The sequence below is a fragment of the Copadichromis virginalis genome, linkage group LG22, assembly GCF_057382275.1.
Source record: "Copadichromis virginalis isolate Kocher_CV1m ecotype Utaka linkage group LG22, C_Virginalis_male_GT1.1, whole genome shotgun sequence".
Taxonomy (NCBI): Eukaryota; Metazoa; Chordata; class Actinopteri; order Cichliformes; family Cichlidae; genus Copadichromis; species Copadichromis virginalis.
The window spans coordinates 5,819,169-5,841,652 of record NC_140638.1 but is presented as its reverse complement, the minus strand read 5'-3'; the positions used below and the strand labels follow the sequence as shown (position 1 = coordinate 5,841,652).

Genomic DNA, 22,484 nt, shown 5'->3' with positions numbered 1-22,484 from the left:
GTACTTAATGTAACGTGCACAACCAGTCTCAGTAAGTAAAGAGGCTCCACCTTAAGCCATCGTGATGCCAAATTCTTATACTTGAAAACCAATCAGAATTTAACACAATTCTATGTTCTAACAGGTCCTTTTCTTTCAACTCATTATATATAAAAAATGTCAAAAGACACTGATGTTTGCTTGTATCATCCTCATTCCCCTACCTTTCTGTGTTCCACTGCTCTAAAAAGTCAACAGCATAAAATCATAAAAGTGTAAAAAATGTAAAATCACAGCTCTGGGATGGGACGATGACAACGCCTCTGCTTTACGTCACCGAATGGGAGACACAGACTGCGGCGGTGAGGAGGAAAGCGGATGGATACAAACTGTTGCTGATGACGAGGATGCGAGAGAAAGACAGAAAGGGGGAGCAGCACTTTGATGACATCATCAGATGACCCAAACTGAACCCGAGGACTTCATTTTCAGACGAACTTTAGTAGATTTAGTTTGTAGTAGATTTAGTTTGACAGCTAGACTTTTTAGAATCTTAAAAACTTTTTCCAGAAGGTTTAAAATATATTGTTTACTTTTTTTCTGATCTCAAGATGTTTTCAATATGTTGTATTGTAACATAAATAAAAACAATAAATAGTTAATAATTCTAATGATAGAACTTTAACATAGGCAGTGGAACTGATGGATATAACAGAGATATATTTGCACTACTTTGCACTTAAGGCGGATGTTGCACAAGGATCAGCGATATTCACTGACTGCTTAAAGTTTATTGTAAGCATTCAGCAGGCCGGTCAGTTTTCGCTCCTGTTCCTGCTTTTTTATCTTTCAATAGCTACAAAATACATTTTTATTTAAATTATTGGGATTCGGTGAAAAGTTTTCTTTCTACAGGAAGTGTCACAGAAATCCAAAACAAAGTCCGAGATTCTGTTTGGGCATCTTTTACCGGAGCTACAGACGAGCCCTCAGTTTTGTGAATGAGCTGTAACCTCCTCAGGACTTTATATTTACTTTGTGTTAACAAAGCACCACGAATGCGACTCTAACAAAGGTTACTGTGGGAAGATTTTTTGATATTACATGACTAATGAATTGATGTCTGTTTCTGGACTTGTTCTGTTGTGGTGTTACTCACGTATGTGTTGGGGTCCTGAGCTTGGGTTTTGGGCAGAGGGGAGTCACAGTCAGGGCTGTAGTGTTCACAGAAGTCATAGGCAGCTTGAGGGTTGGAGGCAATCATCAGCTGCTGGATGTCTCCCTGTGGAGGAAAAAACAAACACATAATTAGAACTTGTTCCTGTGACCAAAACACAAACAAACGTGTGATTTTCCTGCTGAAACTTTGTTGCCACCCAGTCAGTAACATCACAGTTTATCTTGATCGAGCTCCTCACCTGGAACACCTCCTCGTCCAGCAGGCGGGCTCCAAACACTGTGATGCCATTGGTGTCAACCACTGCCTTGTTGCCCCTGGGCAGAGGGCGGGTCATCTTCTTCTTGCAGTCCAGCAGCAGTGTCACATTCTTCTTGGAAACAGAGAAAGCAATGCGATGCCACCTACAGACGAGGAGGAGGAACCACAGGCAATTCAATGAGCAACGTGAGAACAGCCCTAAATAAACAGCCATCAGCAACCCCACAAAAAATAATATTGAGTTTCCACACAGCAAACACTGGTCCCATTCACACCTACACCACCACAATCATGTCATTTCAACTGGTCACAAACTGGTTGTTGTTGCTGGTTACTGACTTGCCATCAGCCAGGTTGACGCCTTTGAAGAGTGGGTAGTCCTCGGGAGCTGGCTTGCCGCTCTGGTCCTCATACAGGAAAACAGGTGAACGTCCCAGTTCGATACCCAGCTGCTGGACGCCCTGCTCGCTGTAGATGGAGAGGAGGAAGGCCTGGAGGCCAGCCTGGGCTTTAACCAGAGCCATGACGGAGAAATTCTCCGGGAAACGACCTGAGGATGAGAGCGAGGGAAGTATTAACCATATTTGTAGATGAGGAAAGATGACAAGAGCGAAGCAGGTGTGCAGACTGGAAAGAAACATAGAGGCAGAAAGTGGTAGAAATGTGAAAATAACACTAATGAACAGCTTTAATTTATTAAATACACATGTCAGCATGAAGTGGTTACATAATGTCACGCTCTGATCCCATGTGGAGCTGGCATAGATGGTGTATCACATAATGACAGCTGGAGAAAGAAGGCTGAACATCAGCTTTGACTTTTGAGGATTTATTCACAGCCACATAAGTGCTACCGTCTCCTTTCTGCCCTCACTCCGGGGTGTCAGGCAGCTTCTAAAGTTAATTTGTTGTGGGTTTTCCACATACTTTAACTCTGCTCCTGCACTGAAAACACATAATTATACTTAATATCCACGAGCATCACGCAGAGGGCTCAGCTGCTCCACGCAGCTCAGTGCAAACAGATACCAACCAGTAAGGATAATTACAGGTTTCCTGTCTGGAATTCATGGTAAATATTAAATGCAAAGCTGTTTTTACACTGTGAGGTGGGACAGGTTTAAATAATACTACCTTAAATGTTAAATTCCTTTCCCCCAAACAATCTGAAATATTAAAATAAGATAAGATCTGCTATATGGCGGTAATACTGTGCAATATTGATACAGCTAGCAAAGATAATTATTACAACAGAAGCTGTTCTGACCTAACATTGGGTATAAGATGCAAAACTTCACGACATGGATGAATTACTTTCTACACGATCAGATTTATGGCACATTTATGAACAAAAGAAAAATACTTTTTTCTGTCTGCATGCAGACTGGGTTTGTTTCTTTGGATGGCACCTATGAGGAATTACAAAAAACAAACAGTCTCTTCACAACATTTAACTCTCGGCCTAAAATGTTCTTACACATATAATTATAATGTTCATACTTTAAAAGATTCCTTAAATGCTTTACAATAAAAGCTGTTGTTCTGCAGGACTGTGCAAAAATCTCCCTTCACTTCTTTAGATGTTGCCAAAGAGACATATTTGTTCAGTTTCTAGTCTCGAGTAAAAGTTCTGCACGATTTCAGGAAGTCATGCTTTTTATCTCCTTTTCTGTCCTTGTATCCGAACATTTTCACAGGAATGTTTTTGTTTGTTAAACCACTTTAAATTGACCTGTGAATCATTCAAGCGTATAAAAGGCACCAAACTCGTGGGATAAACTAGAATTGTGTTTAAAAATAACTCAGGCACTTTGTTACCACCAGACTGTCATCAAAACTCAATTTGTTCCCATTTGAAATAGTTGAAAAACATAACAGAGTTTGACTTAAAATTTTTGTACCAACAAGAGCTGCTTTCTAAAAATATATCACTGCATGATGTGAACCTTGATGTGAAAAAATAGGAAAGTAACCGGTCAAAAGAAAACTATCTGGAGCAGTGAAGCATTCCTGGACAGAATAAACCCAGAACTCAACATTATCGAAGCAGCGTGGATGCACTTTAACGGAGAACAGCATCCGAAGGAGAGCTCTGAATGTCCTAAAGACTTCTTAAATTAAGAGTTCAGACTGTGTTGAAGAATAATGATAGTCATATCAAATATTCAAGCTGTTTTTGTGTCATATATTCATACATACTGTGCATGTAGGTTTGCACATTTAATAAATTGTTGCACCCATTTTGCATTTTTTAAGAAAAATACCGTGTAAACCGAATCGATGACATATCAGGTGTATTCACCCGTGAACGGCTGAACTCTGCAGCTTTACTTTAATCATCTTGAGAAAAGCGTGAGAGAATACCTCTGATAATGTCATTACGTTTTATTCTTACATCATATTATAGAAGTCAGTCACCTCAGTAAGTAAAGTAAAAACAACAACAACAAACAATTGGGTTGTGTATAAGGTTAAAAACAATTCTTGAGGCTCTTTACAAACCAGTCAGCCCAAAGACTCTAACACTTTGATGCCCAGCCGGGTGGAGGCCTACCTGAGAAGAGCTGCTTGGTGGGTGCGGAGATCTGGGCCTTCTTGGTGATGCGGAAAGCATGATCGGGGCTGCTGGAGCGACGGGATGTGCAGAAGCCAGGGACCTTCTTCACACCCTCAGGGAGAGAGGGAACCTGCAGAGCCCGTAACACATCGACCGGGTCTAATGACAAAGAAACAAGCAAAGAAAACAGTCATTACGGTTATTTTTAAGACGTGACGTTCACTAAGTAAACAAGTAAAATCTTAAGGCTGATGGTTTAGTTGCTAGAAATACTGCAACATGACTCTAAATCAGCACCTTACACACAGTCATCATTAACACAAACTGGTCTGTGGAGCTTTCAGAACAATGGAAACTAAAGAGATAAAATCTGAATTACAGCTTTTTCTGCACAGAGTACTTAACTCTTTTTCTTGAGTGAGAAAAAAACAGCCTCACACCTTGAACGATTACTCCACAGCAGACCTAAATATTGTAAGTTCAGCTGTTTCCTCTAATAGCTTTCTGGAAGGCTGTCCACCCTGTAAGCTGTATAGAAATAACTGAAAAGACCTTTTTAATATTGCCAAATATTTTACAAAAAAGGGCAGTTTTATTTTTCATTGCAGTCATTCTTTGCAATTTCCCCCAGAGAATCAAAAAGGTCGATCTCAAATGTTCTCGAATCACTAATGTGATATAGGATCAGGTCCAGCAGATGCCCACAATGGCCGCCACTGTACATTTAGGTTTAATGTAAGAAAGGAGGCCCTGTGTCAGAGCGAGCGGGCGGCGGTCCAAGCCACATATATGAAGCAGTGCAGGGCAGGTACAGGAAAGCTCAGTTTAATGCAGAGCGTAGACAGTGGCGTCTATTCTGCTCGCGCTTATCGAGCAGCTGAAACAAGCGGCTGTTGACGTGATCGCGCTGAGTCAAACGAAGATTTGTCTGACACCACACAATCATTTCACAGTCTCCCCCTGACACGTACACGCAGGAATGCACGCGCTCGCTCGACAAATATTCAACACATACCTGAACATCGTACAATCACACACACACAGCCTCACATCCCGTCTCCACATCGGAGGTCAGTCAGTCTGTTTCTGCGGCTGACTTTCTCACATTGCTCAAAGGCACTGTGTCATTGAGGAACCTCTGGGGTTCAGGGTGTGAGTCCCTTTATGATCAATTTTAACAAACAGAACTGTAACAGCAGAAGCAGAAGTGCTGCTCCCTGTACATCAGGAATATTTCTGCTTAAAACCAGAATCTTTGAAGTATTGATTTGTATTATTGGCATGTTTTAAGGCTGGATAGTTTGATATTTATAATACTTGGTGTTGAATCCTAAAAAGGCTGCTTGTTGGCAGCATCAGGGAGACGTTATACTGTCACTGTAGCAGGTCCAGAAGTTTTTTATTATATACAAATGTACATGATTCTCATTTAAAGACTTAAAAAAATAACAGTGAAGTTTGTTTCCTATGAAATGCTCAGAGCTGCTGGGAACTCTGCTGTCCACTTAGATAGAATAATAAATACACATGGCACAAGTGCTGCCAAGGCGTGAAAACAACTGGCCTGCATAAAAACCCAGTGAAGTCTAATTATAAAGCATATCTCACAGAGGTTTTAAAGTGAGGCAGTTCCATCCTCCCTCAGTGTTGGCGAGCCTCTCTGTGTTTGAGCTTACTTTACTGTTAACAACCAATTAAACTCATTTACAGCCAGCCCTGCTGTGGCACCTCTCATAATAAACTCACAGCATCACTGACACGTTTCTCTGGTACAAAAAAATGACAGAAAAAAAAAGATGTATCATCTTCTACATGACAAGTTTCTTTTACTTTTTTCACCCTGCAGCCACATTAATAAACCGTCATTTCCACGTACTTCAAATAGCGTCCTATTTATAGACAACCTGTAATTATTCCACCCTCAGCAAGTTTAAAAAGCACAGTGGACCATATAACAGCAGGGCACTCACTCAGGGCCACTGTTACCACTGTGGACATCACAGCCAAACATGTGAAAAGCAGAGAAGTGAAAAATCACCGCACAGTGTGAGACATGTGTTTCCTAAACTAACGATCAGGCACAAAGTTCATCAGACTTCCGAAGACAGAATCAGGAGTAAAGTTTCACATTCAAAGTGTGAATGAGAGAGTCAGAAAAAAGAAACAGTTTGACTACATCAGCATCATAAATGACTTTAAGTTGGCACAGATCCTCAGTGTCACCTGTCTGCTGCTGTCAAACATAAAGATCCACAGTCGGCTCGTACTGTGACACTGTGAGGCTCTTTATTGTGTTTATCAGCCATTTATGACGTTTACACTGTGGTTTCCTCAAATCACACTCGTCCCATCAGAGGTGCATATGTTTAGGTGACACCCAGTTTATCAGGGGCACAGTTTATGAGATCGTGCCCACAAACTGTAATATTTATTCAGACAGAGCAAACGGTGCATTAATATTGGCTCCTCAACCACAGCCCATTAACGTCACTCTGCTTGAAGTTAGTGAAAGTGGAAACATGAGACAGGTTAAAACAGAAAACACATATGAAGAAGAGTCCTTCAATAATATAAAAAAATTCTAGCCTTTTCTAATTTTTCATTTCCAGACATAGGTGTCTCGACGGCACTAGCTGTACATGATATAATAAAGTAAAAAGAGGTAAAGAACGAACTGGAGAAAACTAGGCTCCATACTTTCCCTGACTTTCAATGGAGTTTCCTTAATTAAAAAACTTTCCAGGACCTGGAGGATGCTGATCTGTTTATCTGCATAACTTTGAAGTCTTTTGCAGATCTTTGCAGCAAAAAGACAGAGAAGAGGTTCAGGCAAAAGTGGTGTGTGTGTGTGTGTGTGACAGCAGACAGCTTGGTTCTGTGATGGCAGGATACTGGATCGGATTGCACCCCGAGCTCCCCCAGTACGCCCAGTACAATGTGCCGCTCTGTTCCCGACTCCCTGTCCAGCTCACATTTGCAGACGGGGCCCTTCCTGCCTAAAGGACCACAATCAGGACAAAAACGCACCCACAAAAATAACACGCTGGGCCACAGAGCTACACACAGAGAAAATTGCACCTATACGTGAGACGAGGAGTGGCAAAAATGAAATTAGACAAGGTAAGAAAACAGACGGCCGAGGGGCACAAGCTCTCCTTCTTCACTTCTCTCTCCTTCCTCTTCCCAGTTCCTTGCTCGTTCGTACCATAAGCGCTAACAGATGGCTGCAGCCTTTTGATGTAAATGTGGGCTAATTACTCTGCTGTCATTAAGACAGGAAACGGGGCTCCCAGCCACCTGAGAGCACATTACAGTAGCCTGTACAGGTATACCTACTGACAGCCTGAAATTTTAGAGAACATCTATCTATCTATCTATCTTGAACACAGCAAGTGTAAACACTGAAAACATCTATTAAGTGAAACTGAAAACTGCCACAATATATTTTAAAAAGATTATCAGACTCGGTCTGTGTGTTTTATCCTTAAACCATCGAGTCTGGAATAATGGTTTGCTGTTCAGTGTATAATGAGCCTGGAGCATGGAGTAGATGTATTTTTGAACAGGTGCCCCACGACTGAAACAATCCTGTCCCTGTTACACTGGGAGCCACCCAGTTACACACAAACCACAACTGACCAAACACGCAGACCACAAGCTTCTTCCACTGTGATAGGAAACACATGTGATACTCAGGGTGGCGATCACACTGTAAAATGACTCGTGCAGCTAAAACTGCAATAAGCTCCTCCATGGTTTCAACTGCTGCAATTCCCCAGAGTCACCACTAGATGGAGCCGAAAGAGACTTAACTAACTGTGACATGAGCACAGTCAGGCCTGTTGAAGTCCCACATGCCACACCAGCACACATATGTGTTTACATGTACACACTCAGTGCAAACAGACACACTCACAGGAGTGTGAGATAAACTGCTAACAGGAGTCGGTACACTCTGCTAACGAGCAGCTTCATTGACTTAACAGAAAACACAAAGCAGCTGGACACGCAGATTAAACTCTGTCTGCACATAACGTCAGAAAGAGGATTACTGGGGAGGAAAGCATGCGCAGAGAAGGAATAAAGCTCATTGTGTTCCTCATAAAGAGCACAAGACCTTAAAAAACTCCAAAAATATTAAACATTAGTAACAAGCGACTCATAGTGACACGCGTCCGATCCATCCACTCATTCTGTACAAGTGCTTCTTGGATTAGAGTTTATCGTGACGTACAATGACTCAAAGGACACTCTGGATACGTTTAAAAAGTTTAAAACATCAAAATAAAGAATAAAAGAAATAAAGACAAAATTATGGGTTAAATATTAAATATCAATATTAAATTAAATATCACAGTAGCTTTGTTTGTTGAAACTGGTTTACCAGGTGACTGAGTTCACTTGCTTCCCTCTCCACTGCTTTGTGCCTAAGATTATTTGTGTGTGTGCCTGTGTGTGTGCCTGTGTGTGTGCATGCCCTTTGTATTTCTGGTACAGCTGTGCCAAATACCAGACACACACTCCAGCTGACACTATGACCTCTCACCTCTCACCTTTACACAACTACAACGTTGTCGGACACAAAGAGCAAGAAAAGTGCTATATTGACAATGGACACACACACACACACACACACACACATGTACACAGATAAGCACTTTAGAGTCACTCATATAAGAAAATTCTTTAAAAAATTAAAAATTAAGACTACTTTCAAAAACTGTCTCATAAAATTTGTTCTGTGATCACCAGCTGTGTCTCCATCCAGCCTGCTGACCACGGAGGCTTGCAGCTCAGGCTCCAGGTTATAATTTCCAACATGCTGCTCTATAGTTATGATTTATTTATAATGCCTGTGTATACAGACAGAAAATCCATTATGAGAAGCCGTGCCGTAGAAAGGGAGTTATTTGAATTGACATGATTTATTTGGTGTAAGTCAGTGTGTGGCTGTTTGCAACATAAATGTTACACCATGTGACACAATCTGTAACTGAAAGAGAGAAAACCAAAGCAGGACTCGCCTTTGTACCACACGGATGTCAGTAAATCCTCCCTGAAAACCTGAAGGAGGCCAAAAAAAGAAGAAACTGAACAGACAGTAGCAGATAACTGCTGCTGTCTGTTCTGCTGTCAGCAACTAACACTGGAGGTAACACACATGGATTAAGAATATCATAATTCAATAAGAACAATTAATCCCCTTAAAACATACAAGTTATTGCCATTCATCCTACTCTGATCCAGAAAGCAAGTCGAGTTTGTGAAGTTATTTGAAGTAGAAGATGATAATGTTATTTTTAATATGAGTATCTGCCACTGTACGAGTACATATATGAAAGAAAATAAGAAAAACCTTTGTTGTTACGCCCCTCTGCAGCCCCTGATCTCCTCAATGTGTTCAGCTGGTAATAATTGGCCACGCCTACTCAGGTGTGAATAAAAACATACCTGAGGCAAGCTTCCCAGGAGCTCACTAGTCTTTGTCTTGGTGGCACCAGCCAGTTCAGCCAGCCTGCTGTGCCATTTTAAGCTAAAACCTCTTCTCACTAACACTCTGGTATTCGTCTCCTTTTTTTATTTTGCAGCTTTTGAGCCGGGTCGTAACATTTCTACTAAACTTGGTCTTATTTTAAAGGGCGTCTCTTTTGCTTTCTTTGCTTATCCTGTCATCTATGATGGTCCTTTAAAGTCAGCGCTCAGTGAGTGTTAACTGTACTGTAAGTCCAATCATTCCTTTGAGAAAACAAACAAAGCATCTCTTTGTCTTTATACTTAAGCTCATATACTTTGTTTTCAGCTTTTAATACCTGCCTCTAAGTTTAGAGTATCTGCACTAATGAATCACAGTCTCCGTGTGGTTTATAAGTAACTGCAGGGCAGTGCCAACATTTACTGTACGGCAGCTCCCCGTGTGCCATTATGTGGTCTGTGCCAGTCTGCGTGTGCGTCCCCGATGATGCCAACGTGTATCATGCAGAGTCGTGTGTGGTTTCAAAGCTGCAGGCCGCAGTCTCAGTTTGGATCTGAGGGTGACTACTGACACCACAAGGCCTATCCGGGACCAGAAGGCCCCGGAGCAGGAGGCAGTCACGAGTGAGTCCCTGTAACTTACTATCACACAGAGCAGACAGAGAGAAAAGGCACAAATTAGACAGCAGTCTTAAGACCGTTGGTGCCCCTGTGCTGAATGAGAGGCCTTCACAGCTGAGCTCTGGATGTTCTTCACAAGTCTGAACAGCGCACATCACAATCTACACTTTTAACTGAAAAGCACTCGTTACACTGAACACTTTTATAACAGAGAAAGAAAAATGAGCATCAGTGCCAGTCCATGTGGGTTCACACAATTCTCTCGTTATAAAAGCTGTTTGTAGACTCCACACATAAACTGGATCATTTCACAGAGAGACCTTCTGAAAACTGCTACTGCACATTACCCACAATCTATATTTTACCATTTAAATGCTGTAAACTAACACAGATCTGAAATTATCCACAGTAGAAATAATATATTTACCATAAATCAAACACTTTAAGTAAGAATGAACCAGACAAAGAGGCGATAAGAAAGAGAGGAATGGGAGCAGTAAGCAGTTGGAAATCCCCTAACAAACACACACACACACACACACACACACACACACACACACACCCTCATCGTGTGTTCTGTGGCAACAATTTAGCTGCAGGAACACATGTGAGGCGTCGGCGGGTAAACACCACTTCAGGGGGAATGCGTGAGAACTTTGACTCGTTGTAAAGTTGTGTTGAGATTCTTACTTATGCGGGAAGATTATGCCTTCAGGACTGCAACATTTAAAGCATTCAACCCTCAGAACTCCAAGAAAGAAGGGGATAAAGTCTGAAGACACCTCTGTAAATCTGAAAACACCGACTCTGAATACTAGAAATTCTGTCGTTATTATAGAATTAAGATCTAACTCTGACTTTCCCTGTCTTCCACACAATACACGCTGGGATAAACTCCATAAATGCCACTCCACCTGTGAGCTCAATAAAGACAAACAGATTTAGAGGCAGGATTAAGTGGGACAGCTGGTGGTTACTGCATTAAGAAAATGTAAAGCCCCAAAAACCTTCAAAGTGCTTTTCTGTCATCGTTCATGCTTCAGGGTAGCATTTTCCAGTGAAGTCTAAAAACATAACTGGTTAAAGCCACAATTTAAAACTATTTTCAAATGCATAGACAGCATTGATGTCTGGAAAAAAGATGTACATTAACATTACATGTAAAATCACACAGCTGCTCTCCATACCCTCCCACATCAACTTCCTTGAAGCAGCAAAATAACAGTGACTAGGAATAGCATCCTATACAGACAGCCTGTCATTATAAAGTTGGCACGCTCTCACGTCGTTCTTGCACATCTTCTGCTCAAACAGAATGTCTCCCAAGAACGACTATCCCCACGCACAAACCGCTAAATCATCACCTATAAAACTGTGGAAACGAGACCAACTATCTTCAGCTCGCTCCAGTCTGCAGTGCTAATGTGGTTTTGTCTGAGAAAGGATTTCAAATATTCACCGTCTGAGGGGATGTCGTGAGTTAGAAATGAGGCCTGAGAGTGTTTCAGCATATCTCAGCTTTGACGTATGCATGCTTTAATCTTGTCTAGACTGAGAGAGTAGGTCAGCGTGTCACACATTTTGTTACAATACTGGATTCAATAACGCATCAATCCAAGAGTGAGGACAACCTGTGGAGGCTCGAATCCAGGAAACACAGGAAGTGTTAAAGATGAAAAGGAAACCGTGCATGTGTAGGCTGCGCTGTGATATCTGTGTCACTGTTCAGCTTCCACTTTGTTAATAGTTTTTGAACTGCTGGCTATTAGATGGCATTCTGACAGGCATTAAGAACATGGGCTGTGTTTGCCCTGAACTGTGCATTTCAAGCAAACTGCTCTCACACGTCGTGTTCTACCACCAAAGACACTTTACATTACATATGGTTAGGTTTAGATTTAAGCACTGGTGGAGATTTATTCATCCCAAAAGTAGACATGGAATGAGAGGGTGCATGAGAACTGCCTGCAAGGCTCAACTTAGGGCACAAGTCAGCTGAAAGTTTACTGTTTTACAAAGTCTCTGAGAAAAATCTAAACCAGATATTGTAACTGCAAGTTTTTCCCCACTGTGGTTAGACAGAGCTCGTTATCTCATTTTTAAAGTGATGGCTGTTGGATGTAAAATGTAGATATTTGATGGGGGAAGGGTCCTGATGTCCAAGTGTAAAAACTCTGAGAAAAGTGTGCAAAAAAAGTACAACAGAGGAAAGAGGATAGATGTGTCACATCAGGGGCCCAGGGGAACATGATGACAGGGCAGGAGAAAACCAAGGGCACGGGGTTAATGCTGCTAAACTGAGTCACGTGCGGCTGAAATACCACACACTTCCATTCAATCACAAGAATGAGCTGTCAGGCTCCTGCTCCACCGCCACATAGAGTGGCTCTATTCACTGGCAGTGAGGGAAGGAGAGAGAGCAGAGTATGTTATGTTTAGCCTGAGTGAGACAGACTGCCCTTTGAGGAGCGGTCGCCTTTGAAATGGGGTTGAGGAACATCCATGTCAAGAAAATATTGGCCTCTGAATTTCTGCTTCTTTGAACAAAACTCTGCTTTCATGTGTTTCTGGGCGTGTTGCTCTCTGGGTGATGGCGACGTCTTCATTCTCTCAGGACACATCTGAGAGCAAACATCTGGGATTCAGACCATCTTCAACCCTCTGAATCTGCATTTCACCGCCGCAGTGTGGCGCTGTTACAGTTTACTCTGACATCTGCTGCTGAGCCACACCACGCACACAGAAACGCGCAACAGTCCGTGCACGGGGCCAGTGCGAGCAGGAACCCCCACACGCGCACGCAGCACAGACCTGAGAGGTCGCGTGAGTGTTTTACTTGCGTCACGCTGACATTATCACAGAGCAGGTGATTATAAAACTTTTTTCCTACCAGCAAACGAAACCCTGTGATTTGGTGTATAAGCGCTCACAGCCTACCCGGGCTGCTGCACACAGAGGCACATTCATGCAGATGAGGCATACGTTTCCACACCCTGAGCTGGACACAAACAGCCATAGCTTGCAGACGCACATACGTAAACACAAGTGCACAAAGCGCGCACACACGCGCAGATACTGCTCGCTTTCAATTCCGAACCCCGACGACCGAGCTGCTCCGCCGCATAACAACCTATTCATGAAAAGCAAAAATGTCTCAGGCTCCCGCCTCCAAAATACACACGGGACACGGCTGGAAGGTGCAATCGCCTCTCGCAATCTGAAATTGGAAACGCGGCCAAAGAATACAGTGGAGGAGGCGAGTTATACCACAGAAGCCCCCGCGGTCCGTAAACTGCTGCAACTGTGCCAACAGCCAACCTGTTAACGTCCAAAGCAACAACTGCTTCAAATCATAAAAGTTCATGAAAACGCAAATAGAAAGTGAAAAACTATTTTTTTATTATTATGAAAATAGTTGCAGTTTGCGCTAAAACAGCTTTTTTGTGCCACGCTTTAAAAAAAAAGAGTTTCTTTTCAGGTAAAACTAAAAAGCATCAAATGCACGATTTTTGTCTGAACTAATCCAGACTATAAACGCGGATAAATGGATTCTGTTAAAAATAACTTGAGACGACTAGCGGTCTATCAAGGAACAGCAGCGCATACGGATCATTCCTTCATGAAGTCCACAGTTTAAAATCCCAAACTAAAATAATCCTGGAAAACCAGCCGGGTGTTGGCTGGGAATAAAGTTCACTTTGTCTTATTGAGATCCCTCAGAAATCCCTCCTCTTTGAACAACCAGAGGCAGTGATGGATGGACTGGTGCACAGGCTGAACTGGTAAACACATTCATATGGTTCCAGCTGGTAGCCCAGTGCACACTGAATCCAATATTTAGTCAGAATAAAAGAAAAAAACCCTAAAAATACTAGAATCCAACAAACCAAATGTTTTATTCGACAAAGCTCATCAGAAACTACCAAACAGGACTTTGTACCGTTTTATCTCATGCCCCACTCCGGGTAGGGGCACAGAAATGAGCACCATCCTGTCAGAACTATTCGGAACTCTAGATAACAAGGTCAGGTTAATACAGAGCACATAGAGTTCAGATCGGAGGAAAATCACAAAGAAACTGATCAGATTAAAACAAACAAATAAAAAAATATCTGTATGTTTCGTAACAGGAACAGATGATGACACCTGTCAGAAGTCTGAATGCAGAGAGGAAGACAGATTCCACGAATGGGAAATTAACAGCTTCTTTGAAGGCATTATTTTTAAAATGGATAAAGGCCGTTAATGGTCATAGAGAAAGACAGAATGCCCGAGAATATACGTTCTTTTTTTCAGATTCAGAATCGGACACCTCTTTATCACCTGATCAATATTTTCCGACCAATATCAGTTCGATATCAGCAGTTAGTCGTTAGTATGGTTCAGATTCAGGCCCCAAAGAGAAACACAAGTCACAAAAGAGCGTTTTAGGAATAAGTCCTTTAAGTCCTCAAAATATAAACGTCTAAAGACGTAATTCTTGCATGCAGCAAATACCAAACAGATTTAGATATTTGGATACCGTGGGGCCCACTGATGGGGCACTACTGCCCTCATTCTTCTGGGAATAAGTAAAGAAGCACGTCAGGTGCGCAAACGTCCCATAACGGAGAGATACAGACTCATTACGCCCACAGTTTATTCAAACAGATGGCGTTTCAGACAGAAAAAAACAGGAAACCATATTTTAAATGTTATTTAAAGAATAAAAATAACATCACCAATAAAAAGTGGAAAATCTGTCTTACCTGCTTGAACCACAGTTGTTTGGCACAGGGCGAGCGCCACGGTTACCAAGGCGAAGGAGGAGAAGTCCATGCGCCATGGTCTCCGTTTCTTCCGGAAGGGACAAGCTCCAATATCCATAGTGTTGCAGTAGTTCTCCGGCCTGGGTCAGCTGTAAATGTGGGATATGGGGGAAGTTATCCTCTCACAGAAAGCCAGCCGACGAGAGGAGCCCGACTGACCCTTCTGTGAGGAAACAGACAAAAAAGCACGCCTCTGGAGACGTCTTTACCTTTCTCCGGAAACCTTCCTTAATGAGTTACCTATATTAATGCACCAAACCTAAAGACTAAAATGGGTTTGGGGTGAATAAATATATTTGATATTGAAGTTTAATCCCTAGCACTGAAGCCCCATTGACTCAGATTGGGTACGAGTACCCAAAGTGGAGAGAGCAGAGAGAGACCTGGAATCACGCTCTCTCTCCCTTCTCTCTCTTTCCCTCTCTCCTTCTTTACTTTCTCCCACGAAGAGTGAGAGCGGTTGTGTATGTGTGTGTGTGGAGAGAGAGACAGAGGGGGAGAGAGAGAGAGAGAATGGCAAAGGTGGAGAGGGAGGGAGAGGGCGTGCGTAATAGCGCGCCGGGCGCACGTAGAAGTACGTGTACGAGGAGAGTCTGGGAGTGGAAACTGGGTCTTTTCTTATGATCGAGCTGCAAAGATGTTTCAGCTTTTCTGTTAACTCTGAGTTATTAACTCAGTGTCAGTGAAACCTTTTTGTCTTCGTCTCGATTCCCTCTGAAAAGCCCAAATTACTGAGATGAGTATTTATCTTTGCCACTTCCTGCTTTCTGCGTCTGTACCTGCGACAGGTAAATGCAGGCTTTGTAGAGCAAGCAGGGCTGTTCAGGTAAACTGAGGATGAGACGGCTGCTGTGCAGAGTAACTGAATGAACGTTGAGTCAGCCAATCAAACGTCTGTCCGCGCTACTAGCCACGCCCCCTCGGCTAAATCCTCGAAGTTCTACCCTTATTCTGATTGGTCAGCCCCACGTGGCCTTGTTTTGCAGGTGTTGGATGGCGATGGGAAACTGAAGAGTATGATGAAGCCTGATGCTTAAAAGGAAAAAATGTTTGCATGCAAGAAAACATGCAGAGACTCCAAAGTCTCAAGGCATAAACCCAAAAAATGAATTTAGTACTGGAAGAATTCTGAGTTATGCTTCAGAGACACTTGAAGAACGTAAACCTGATGGTTTTACATTGTACTCATCCATTTATTTAACAGCACAAATGTCCAATGAGGATCACTCATTACTATCCATTAATTCCCATCCAGATTTCAGCCAGTCAGGACGCCACCTCTATCTGTCTGCCCTGCATGTGCATCTTGCAGTAGATGGCACCATGTGATGGCAGCCTTTCTTCCTCAGATTTGATTCAAGCTCAAGAATGATTCACTCTCCCTCCTTTCCTGCGCGGTCCAGACGAGGATGGAAAGAACTAATGTACATTTCCAGCCTTTTAATATTTGTAAATACTGTACATCTGATTATCGCAGATTTTGACCTTAACTGTGCAAAAAGCTGATGTGGTTTAGGATGATTTAAGAGTCACCACAGGACATTTAAATACCAAAGTTAACACAGTTTGAGTGAATCTTTAGTAGCTACCCTCCTTACTCTTGTACCTTACTAACAATATCATGCAAAGATGAAAATAACTGGCATGTTTTTAATGGCTAAGGAATGCTGCCTTAAGACATAATGAACTCTTTGCCAACAAAACCACAACCTGTCATCTCCAAAATTACCAGAGATGAGTCAAGAGCAACTGAACATCATAAATTTTAAAAAATTGTAGTACAAAGACACTGAAGTAGATATTTTACAGTATCTAACAGGTGTTTATGACGTCCCGTGCTGCTGTGTAAACTGCTCGAGCACTTCTCACATTTCAAATTAAAAACCTAAAGTAATAAATATGTGTTCAGACACCTCAGCTTCTTCTTCTTCTTTTTTTTTTTTACATGCACGGGGGTTGAAATCGTCTCTTTAACAAACACAAACCCTGTTAAGCAGTAATATCAAACACACATTCCTTTCATATAAAATCAAAGCTGCTTTCATTGGCCTACATGTGCTATACGTATATTTCAAAGCTGCCTGTGTGCCCTGCTGTAAACGCTCCACACAGCCATGCTTACTCACTTTCTTTGAATGCAGACTTCACATCCAAAAAGCAGTAATCAACTGTAATTATCTCTTGATGTTCCATACTGCTCGCTCTTTCTCACCACCTTTCATTTCTTCTCTCCTATTTCTGTGTGATTCTCTGAGGGCAAAACAGGGGTGTGTTTGCATTCTCTGCTAAATCCCAGATAACTGGCGTCACTACCAACTGTTCAAAGGGCCTGGTGGTAATGGCAGCACACAAAGGAAAAATAGGGTATAAGTTATTTACTTAACATGCAAACAAAACAATTTTTCATCACCACAATGTCGTAATTCTTTTTGATGTTCTGCTAATGTTAAACCTAAAATAGAAAAGAATGCTTTAGATCTGAGCAGCATCACAGCTCAGGTGACTTTCAGTCAGTTTGATATGATGTCACGTGTGTTGACAAATGAATGATAAAGGTTTTGCTTTATTAAATACTCGTACTTCCAATCACAAGGTGACCTACTGCCCGCTGTTTTAATATTGCATGTTTATATTTAAATGCAGAAAAAGAGGAAGTGTGAGCAGATCCATTCCTAAATTACAGGAAAATTATATCATGAAATCGTCACCAGGCATGTAGCAAAAGTCTGTTTTAGGACTCCACTTCCTAAACTGGAGCTAAATGGTGTGCAGACTTTTTCCCTTCCCCCTGAGTTTTTTACTAAAATACTTCAAATGCAGCAGCGAGCAGCATGGCCCAAACTGCATGACAATGTCTGCGTTATTCATTTGAAAACACTGTAAGTCTGACTCAACTGAAGAAAAATGAGATTCAGGTATTTCTTACAGTGCAGATAAGAAGTGGACTATGGCAGCAGACTAAACATAAGCATGCTACGAGTGTACATTAAAAACTAAATATTTATGTCAGTGTGGCAACTTTGCTGAGTGTGAGGGTGATGTCTGGAAGCAAAGGCATTTCCCAGGAAGTATCTGTGGCCCTAACACCATAAACCATTACTGTAACATTAAAAGATGAATGCGGATCCGGGTCGTGAAAAACAAGTTGTAAAAAGGTTTGTTTTTACCACAACTTTTATAAATAAAGTTAGAATGTAAAAGCACAACCAATCACATTCCAGCAGCCTGTGAGCTGCATGAGAGCGCTGCAGAATATGAAAGTGTGTCATTGCAGTTTTCAGACTTTGTAGAGCCTCACTGGGGCTCAATGAGGCTCCACAAAGTTCTGTAAAGAGTTGCACAACTTTTTCTTAAATTTAATAAAGTCATTAAAAACGCTTTAGCTAACACAATGTGCACACGGTTCAAAATGTTAAGTTGACAAAACTTCTATCTTGTTTCCACTTTTTACTTCTATCAGGTCAAGTTGGTCCAACTTTTCTTCAAGTTGAAAAACTCCTCACATATTTTTACAGTTGGTGGGTAAACCTCATGCTTGTGTTTGGGGCACATTAATACTAGAAAGTGTCAGTTTATTCTTTTACATGTTTTACGATTTTATACTGATCATTTATAGAAGAGCAAACATCACCCAGAAAATGTGCTGAGCAGTCAAACCCTCCTCAAAACATCTCCCAACTCAGACTGACATCATTTACAGAAGAGCCTGAGCTTTCCACATACAGTACATTAAATATGTAGAATCAATAAGATGGAAAAACATGGGGCTCATGTTAACAGTCTGATATCCACATGTTGCTAAAGCACCTGAATTAATGTTAACATCATTTGACATTATAATCACTCAGCATCGAGAATACATTTTTAAGAACGTTTATTTCTAAAAGTCTAAGCTGAGTTCCAAGAGGTTTGTTGGACAATAAAAAATGCAGTTTAGCTTTAATCAAGTTTAAATTCACTGTTTATAGGTTTTATTCTTGATTTATAACTTTAAGGCAACCATACTTCAGGGTCATCACCAGTGACGGCTGACACTGCAGTACAGAAACTCTGAGGGTGGATGCTGCCACAGTAGCAGTGGTTATATATCATGGACAATGCTGGATTTGTCTTATTTATTTATTCTATTTATTATTTTTTAAATCATGGGTTTAAACAATGATTAACTCCACCATCTACATTTGAAAAACATGTATAGCAACGGGACTCTCCCTGGCTCAGATTAGGCCTTTGCTCTGCATTCAATGAATATTGGGCGACTTTATGTGACATAAATTTCTGCATCCTCTTGTTATTTCTGATCATTTAGTAATATTTATTACATTTGAGTTAAAGAACATAAAATAATTTAAAATCACAGTTCTGGTGATTTACTTTTGGCTCTGGCTTAAAATTCTTCTGAGGGCATCAAACTTGTTCAGTGATGAAAAAAACCCTGATACTAAATTTCACGTGAAGAGAAAAAGGACACGCTTTAAGTACCGTGTCCGTGTTTGAGCCTGTGTGCAGCAGTAATGACTGCTAAAAGAAGAAAGCGCACTGCCCTCTCATAAGAAACTACAGGGGTGAGCTCTGATGAGAAGGGCCGGCCATTCTGTGATCACTCAGTGAAACCATCAATAAGCCTGCTGCATCCATCAATTATCCATCAAGAATCATGAGGAAAATGGGCCCGGGCACTTTTAGACCTAAATATTATTACATGAAAACCAAGGAAAATATAGCTTTCCATGTTCACAGATGCAGAAGAAGAACATGAAAGTTTTCTTTGTTGGAATAAAAGTCGAGGTCAGCAGAACAGCTGCAAGGCTGAAAAATCAGAAAGAGTTGAGCACAAAATATTAGTAAATTGAATGCATTTAAATGGCATCTAAATACCATACACTCAAAAGTTACTCTATCATCTACAGTCCAGCTTTACTGAGCTGTTATTTTCTCTGTAAGAGTATTTGTACTAAATCAGAAAGTCCAGGAAACGCTCCCTCAGTGCGGCCGCTCTGGGTTTTATTTTGGCTTTCTAGACACACTGGATCGAGTGTTTTTGAGGACAGACTGTTTGTTTCTGGCTTCCTTGTGCTCTGAAAGTAGATGCCACGGGCCGTAAAAAGAGACACCCCAAGAGACATCTGTGGTATGTGTTTGCTTTTAACTGTACATACAGCTTTGATTCACTTAACCTAAAGCATTCAAGTGGAGAGCTTTTGTTGTATTCATGGCTGAATCACAGACAGAAGACAGAGTGGTGTTCTTGTTTGTTGCCCTTTGTGTTGCTTTTTGTTGCCAGTTTTCTCATCTTAAGAACAAAAGTTTCTATTCTCATCCACACAGGATATAATAACAAAGTTTACTTACAACAATAACTCGTCGGTTGGGTTAATGTTGAAGAATTAAACACAGATCCCAAATGTGGAAATTAGTAATACGACGAGGAACAGAAATTTAACAGATTAAAAACAGCAAAATATGGTCTTACATGTTAATTTGGAAAAAAACAAGCTATAATAGTTTTGTTAACCACTGAACATGTACGCTGTATGCAGGTGCTTGAGCAGGTGCTTAGGCTTACAGAGGCACTGTGCACCTCTGCAGGGCAGTTTTGGATTTAAAGAGTAAACTGGAGGAAACACTAAAACCAGGACAACAGCAGGAAATAAAAGAAAAGCAGTTCATTAAGTTGTTTAGTTACATTTCTTACACAGATCAGCATAATGTGGCTTTAGTTGTTAGCCGGTGTTGCCGTCACCTTGTGAGAGTTTGTCTGTATGTGTGTCAACATGGAAAAATGTTGTCCTGGAGACACCTGGAGTTGCGGAAACTATACCACAAAGGTGGTTTTGAGTACTTTGGCCAGTGTCGGTGGATAGATTTTGTCATGGCAATAGAAACTGTCCAAATGGAGCTCTGAAATTTTCACAGGTGCGTCACTGAGATACAATTGAAGTCGAGGTCAGTGAAAGGTGTGAGCAGACAACTTACTGAGTTTGCAGTTGGTCTGATATCATCACAAAGTTGTCTCTAGTGGTCTAGACTAACTACCCGTACAGTCAGAGCCTGGGCTGCTGGACATTTGAATCACTGGCCAGCACGACCACAGAGTTTGATGATGAAAGTAGTGTGATGTGAACTACAGGGTGACAGAAAGACTGATGGCCTCAGACATTCGGTCACCGCGGGTGGTGTTGCCCGGTCTTGTTATGTGGTGCACAAAGCAGCCAGTTTACCCGTGTAGGAGTAAATTTCTATTTACAAGGCAAAATAAATGTAATAATGTGCGTGTATATGTTTACAAGCAGACATTTGATTTGTGGGTTCACCATCAAAATTATAATCAACACATTTTATTTTTTACTTTCTTGTGGCAGCTCAATAACATCTCATTATTTTGTTGCTTTTAGAGCATGAAAAATTGCAAATTTGGGTTTTAAAACGTCTTGTTCAGCTTTAGTATACAGTGTGTTTTATCCAGTGTGACCACACCCTTTACCAAGTACAGCAGAAGCGAGCGTTCCCTTGCAGAAGCACAGTCCGCACAATCTGCTAAGCATCCATGTTATGGAATGACCACAAATTCCAAAGAACTAGGACTGCACGTATTCCTTCACTCGCAGCATGACTTCATCATCCTCAAACAGACTTATGGCAAATCCCCGTGACCACTTTAACAAGAGGTGAGGCTGCGAAAATACCCTGACATCCAAAGGCAGGTGCTTACAATGTTCTGTCCAGAAAAAGGAAATAACCTGTGAGGCAGGTCAGTGCAAACCCTGTAATTACTCAATTAAGCTTCAATGTCAGCTGAGCAGGGATTAATGAAGCCTTCTAATTTTCCAGACAGAAATTTAAGGGTTTTAAGAGCCCAGAGGCCACAAGGTTTCCCTGAGGGTGCGCTCCATCAGATGTGGCCACCCACTGAACAGATTTCTCACAATTCATCCAATCAGACAGCAGAAAAGTCTTTGCTGGCTGTAATGCTGGTATACAGCTGATAAAGCCACATGGTGTGGCAGCATCTGAGTCAAGACAAGCAAGGGAGACTTCAAGGATAAACGAAACCAAGACAGGGAAGTCTGCAGAGGGAGAGCAAGAGATGGCATTAGCTCAGGAGATGGACTCAGCAAGTGGCTGTGGGCAGCTCGCCCTCTCTCCGCTCTGCCATTTCCAAAAGGAGAACCTTGTAATTACAATAAAGCGACCATATTATATTGCTGACTTCCTTGAAAAGTCTGTATTTTACTGGGCAGGGCTGCAAATGCACACACACCCTGTTGGCCACAACACACTGAAATAGATCAGAGCAGGGGCTCGCTGTGAGGAAAGAGTAAGGGAGTGGACTGATACTCTCGGTACCAGCAGTGGCTCCAAAGAGTGAGTGTGTGTGTGTGTGTGTGTGTGTGTGTGTGTTGAATACACTCCACTCGTCTTACTAAAACAGTATGAAGGTGTGCTGAGTCAGGTCAGTAAAAAGGAAAAAAAGGAGGAAATTTCTTTGGAGAATGGCTCAGTGATTTTGAATCTGGCCACCAAACACACCCAGCTAACCGCATACCTCGAAATAGGCAGGGGAGGAGGAGGGAGGACAACGAGGGGTGACGGTGGGGCAGACGAGGGA

The 22,484-nt window shown here is 41.7% G+C and overlaps 1 protein-coding gene across 1 annotated transcript in view; it reads right to left on the bottom strand.

Annotated features, from left to right (window-relative positions):
* The window catches only part of col11a2 (collagen, type XI, alpha 2), a 40,971-nt gene extending 25,893 nt beyond the window's left edge, over positions 1-15,078 (bottom strand). Inside the window, exons 1-5 of the mRNA XM_085446707.1 lie at positions 14,816-15,078; positions 3,972-4,133; positions 1,757-1,967; positions 1,398-1,560; positions 1,139-1,261 (exon numbers count right to left, since the gene is read on the bottom strand). Of these exons, the coding sequence (XP_085302833.1) occupies positions 1,139-1,261; positions 1,398-1,560; positions 1,757-1,967; positions 3,972-4,133; positions 14,816-14,933 (777 nt within the window). The 5' untranslated portion in view covers positions 14,934-15,078. The remainder of the gene's footprint in view (positions 1-1,138; positions 1,262-1,397; positions 1,561-1,756; positions 1,968-3,971; positions 4,134-14,815) is intronic.
* Between the last annotated feature and the right edge of the window lie 7,406 nt (positions 15,079-22,484).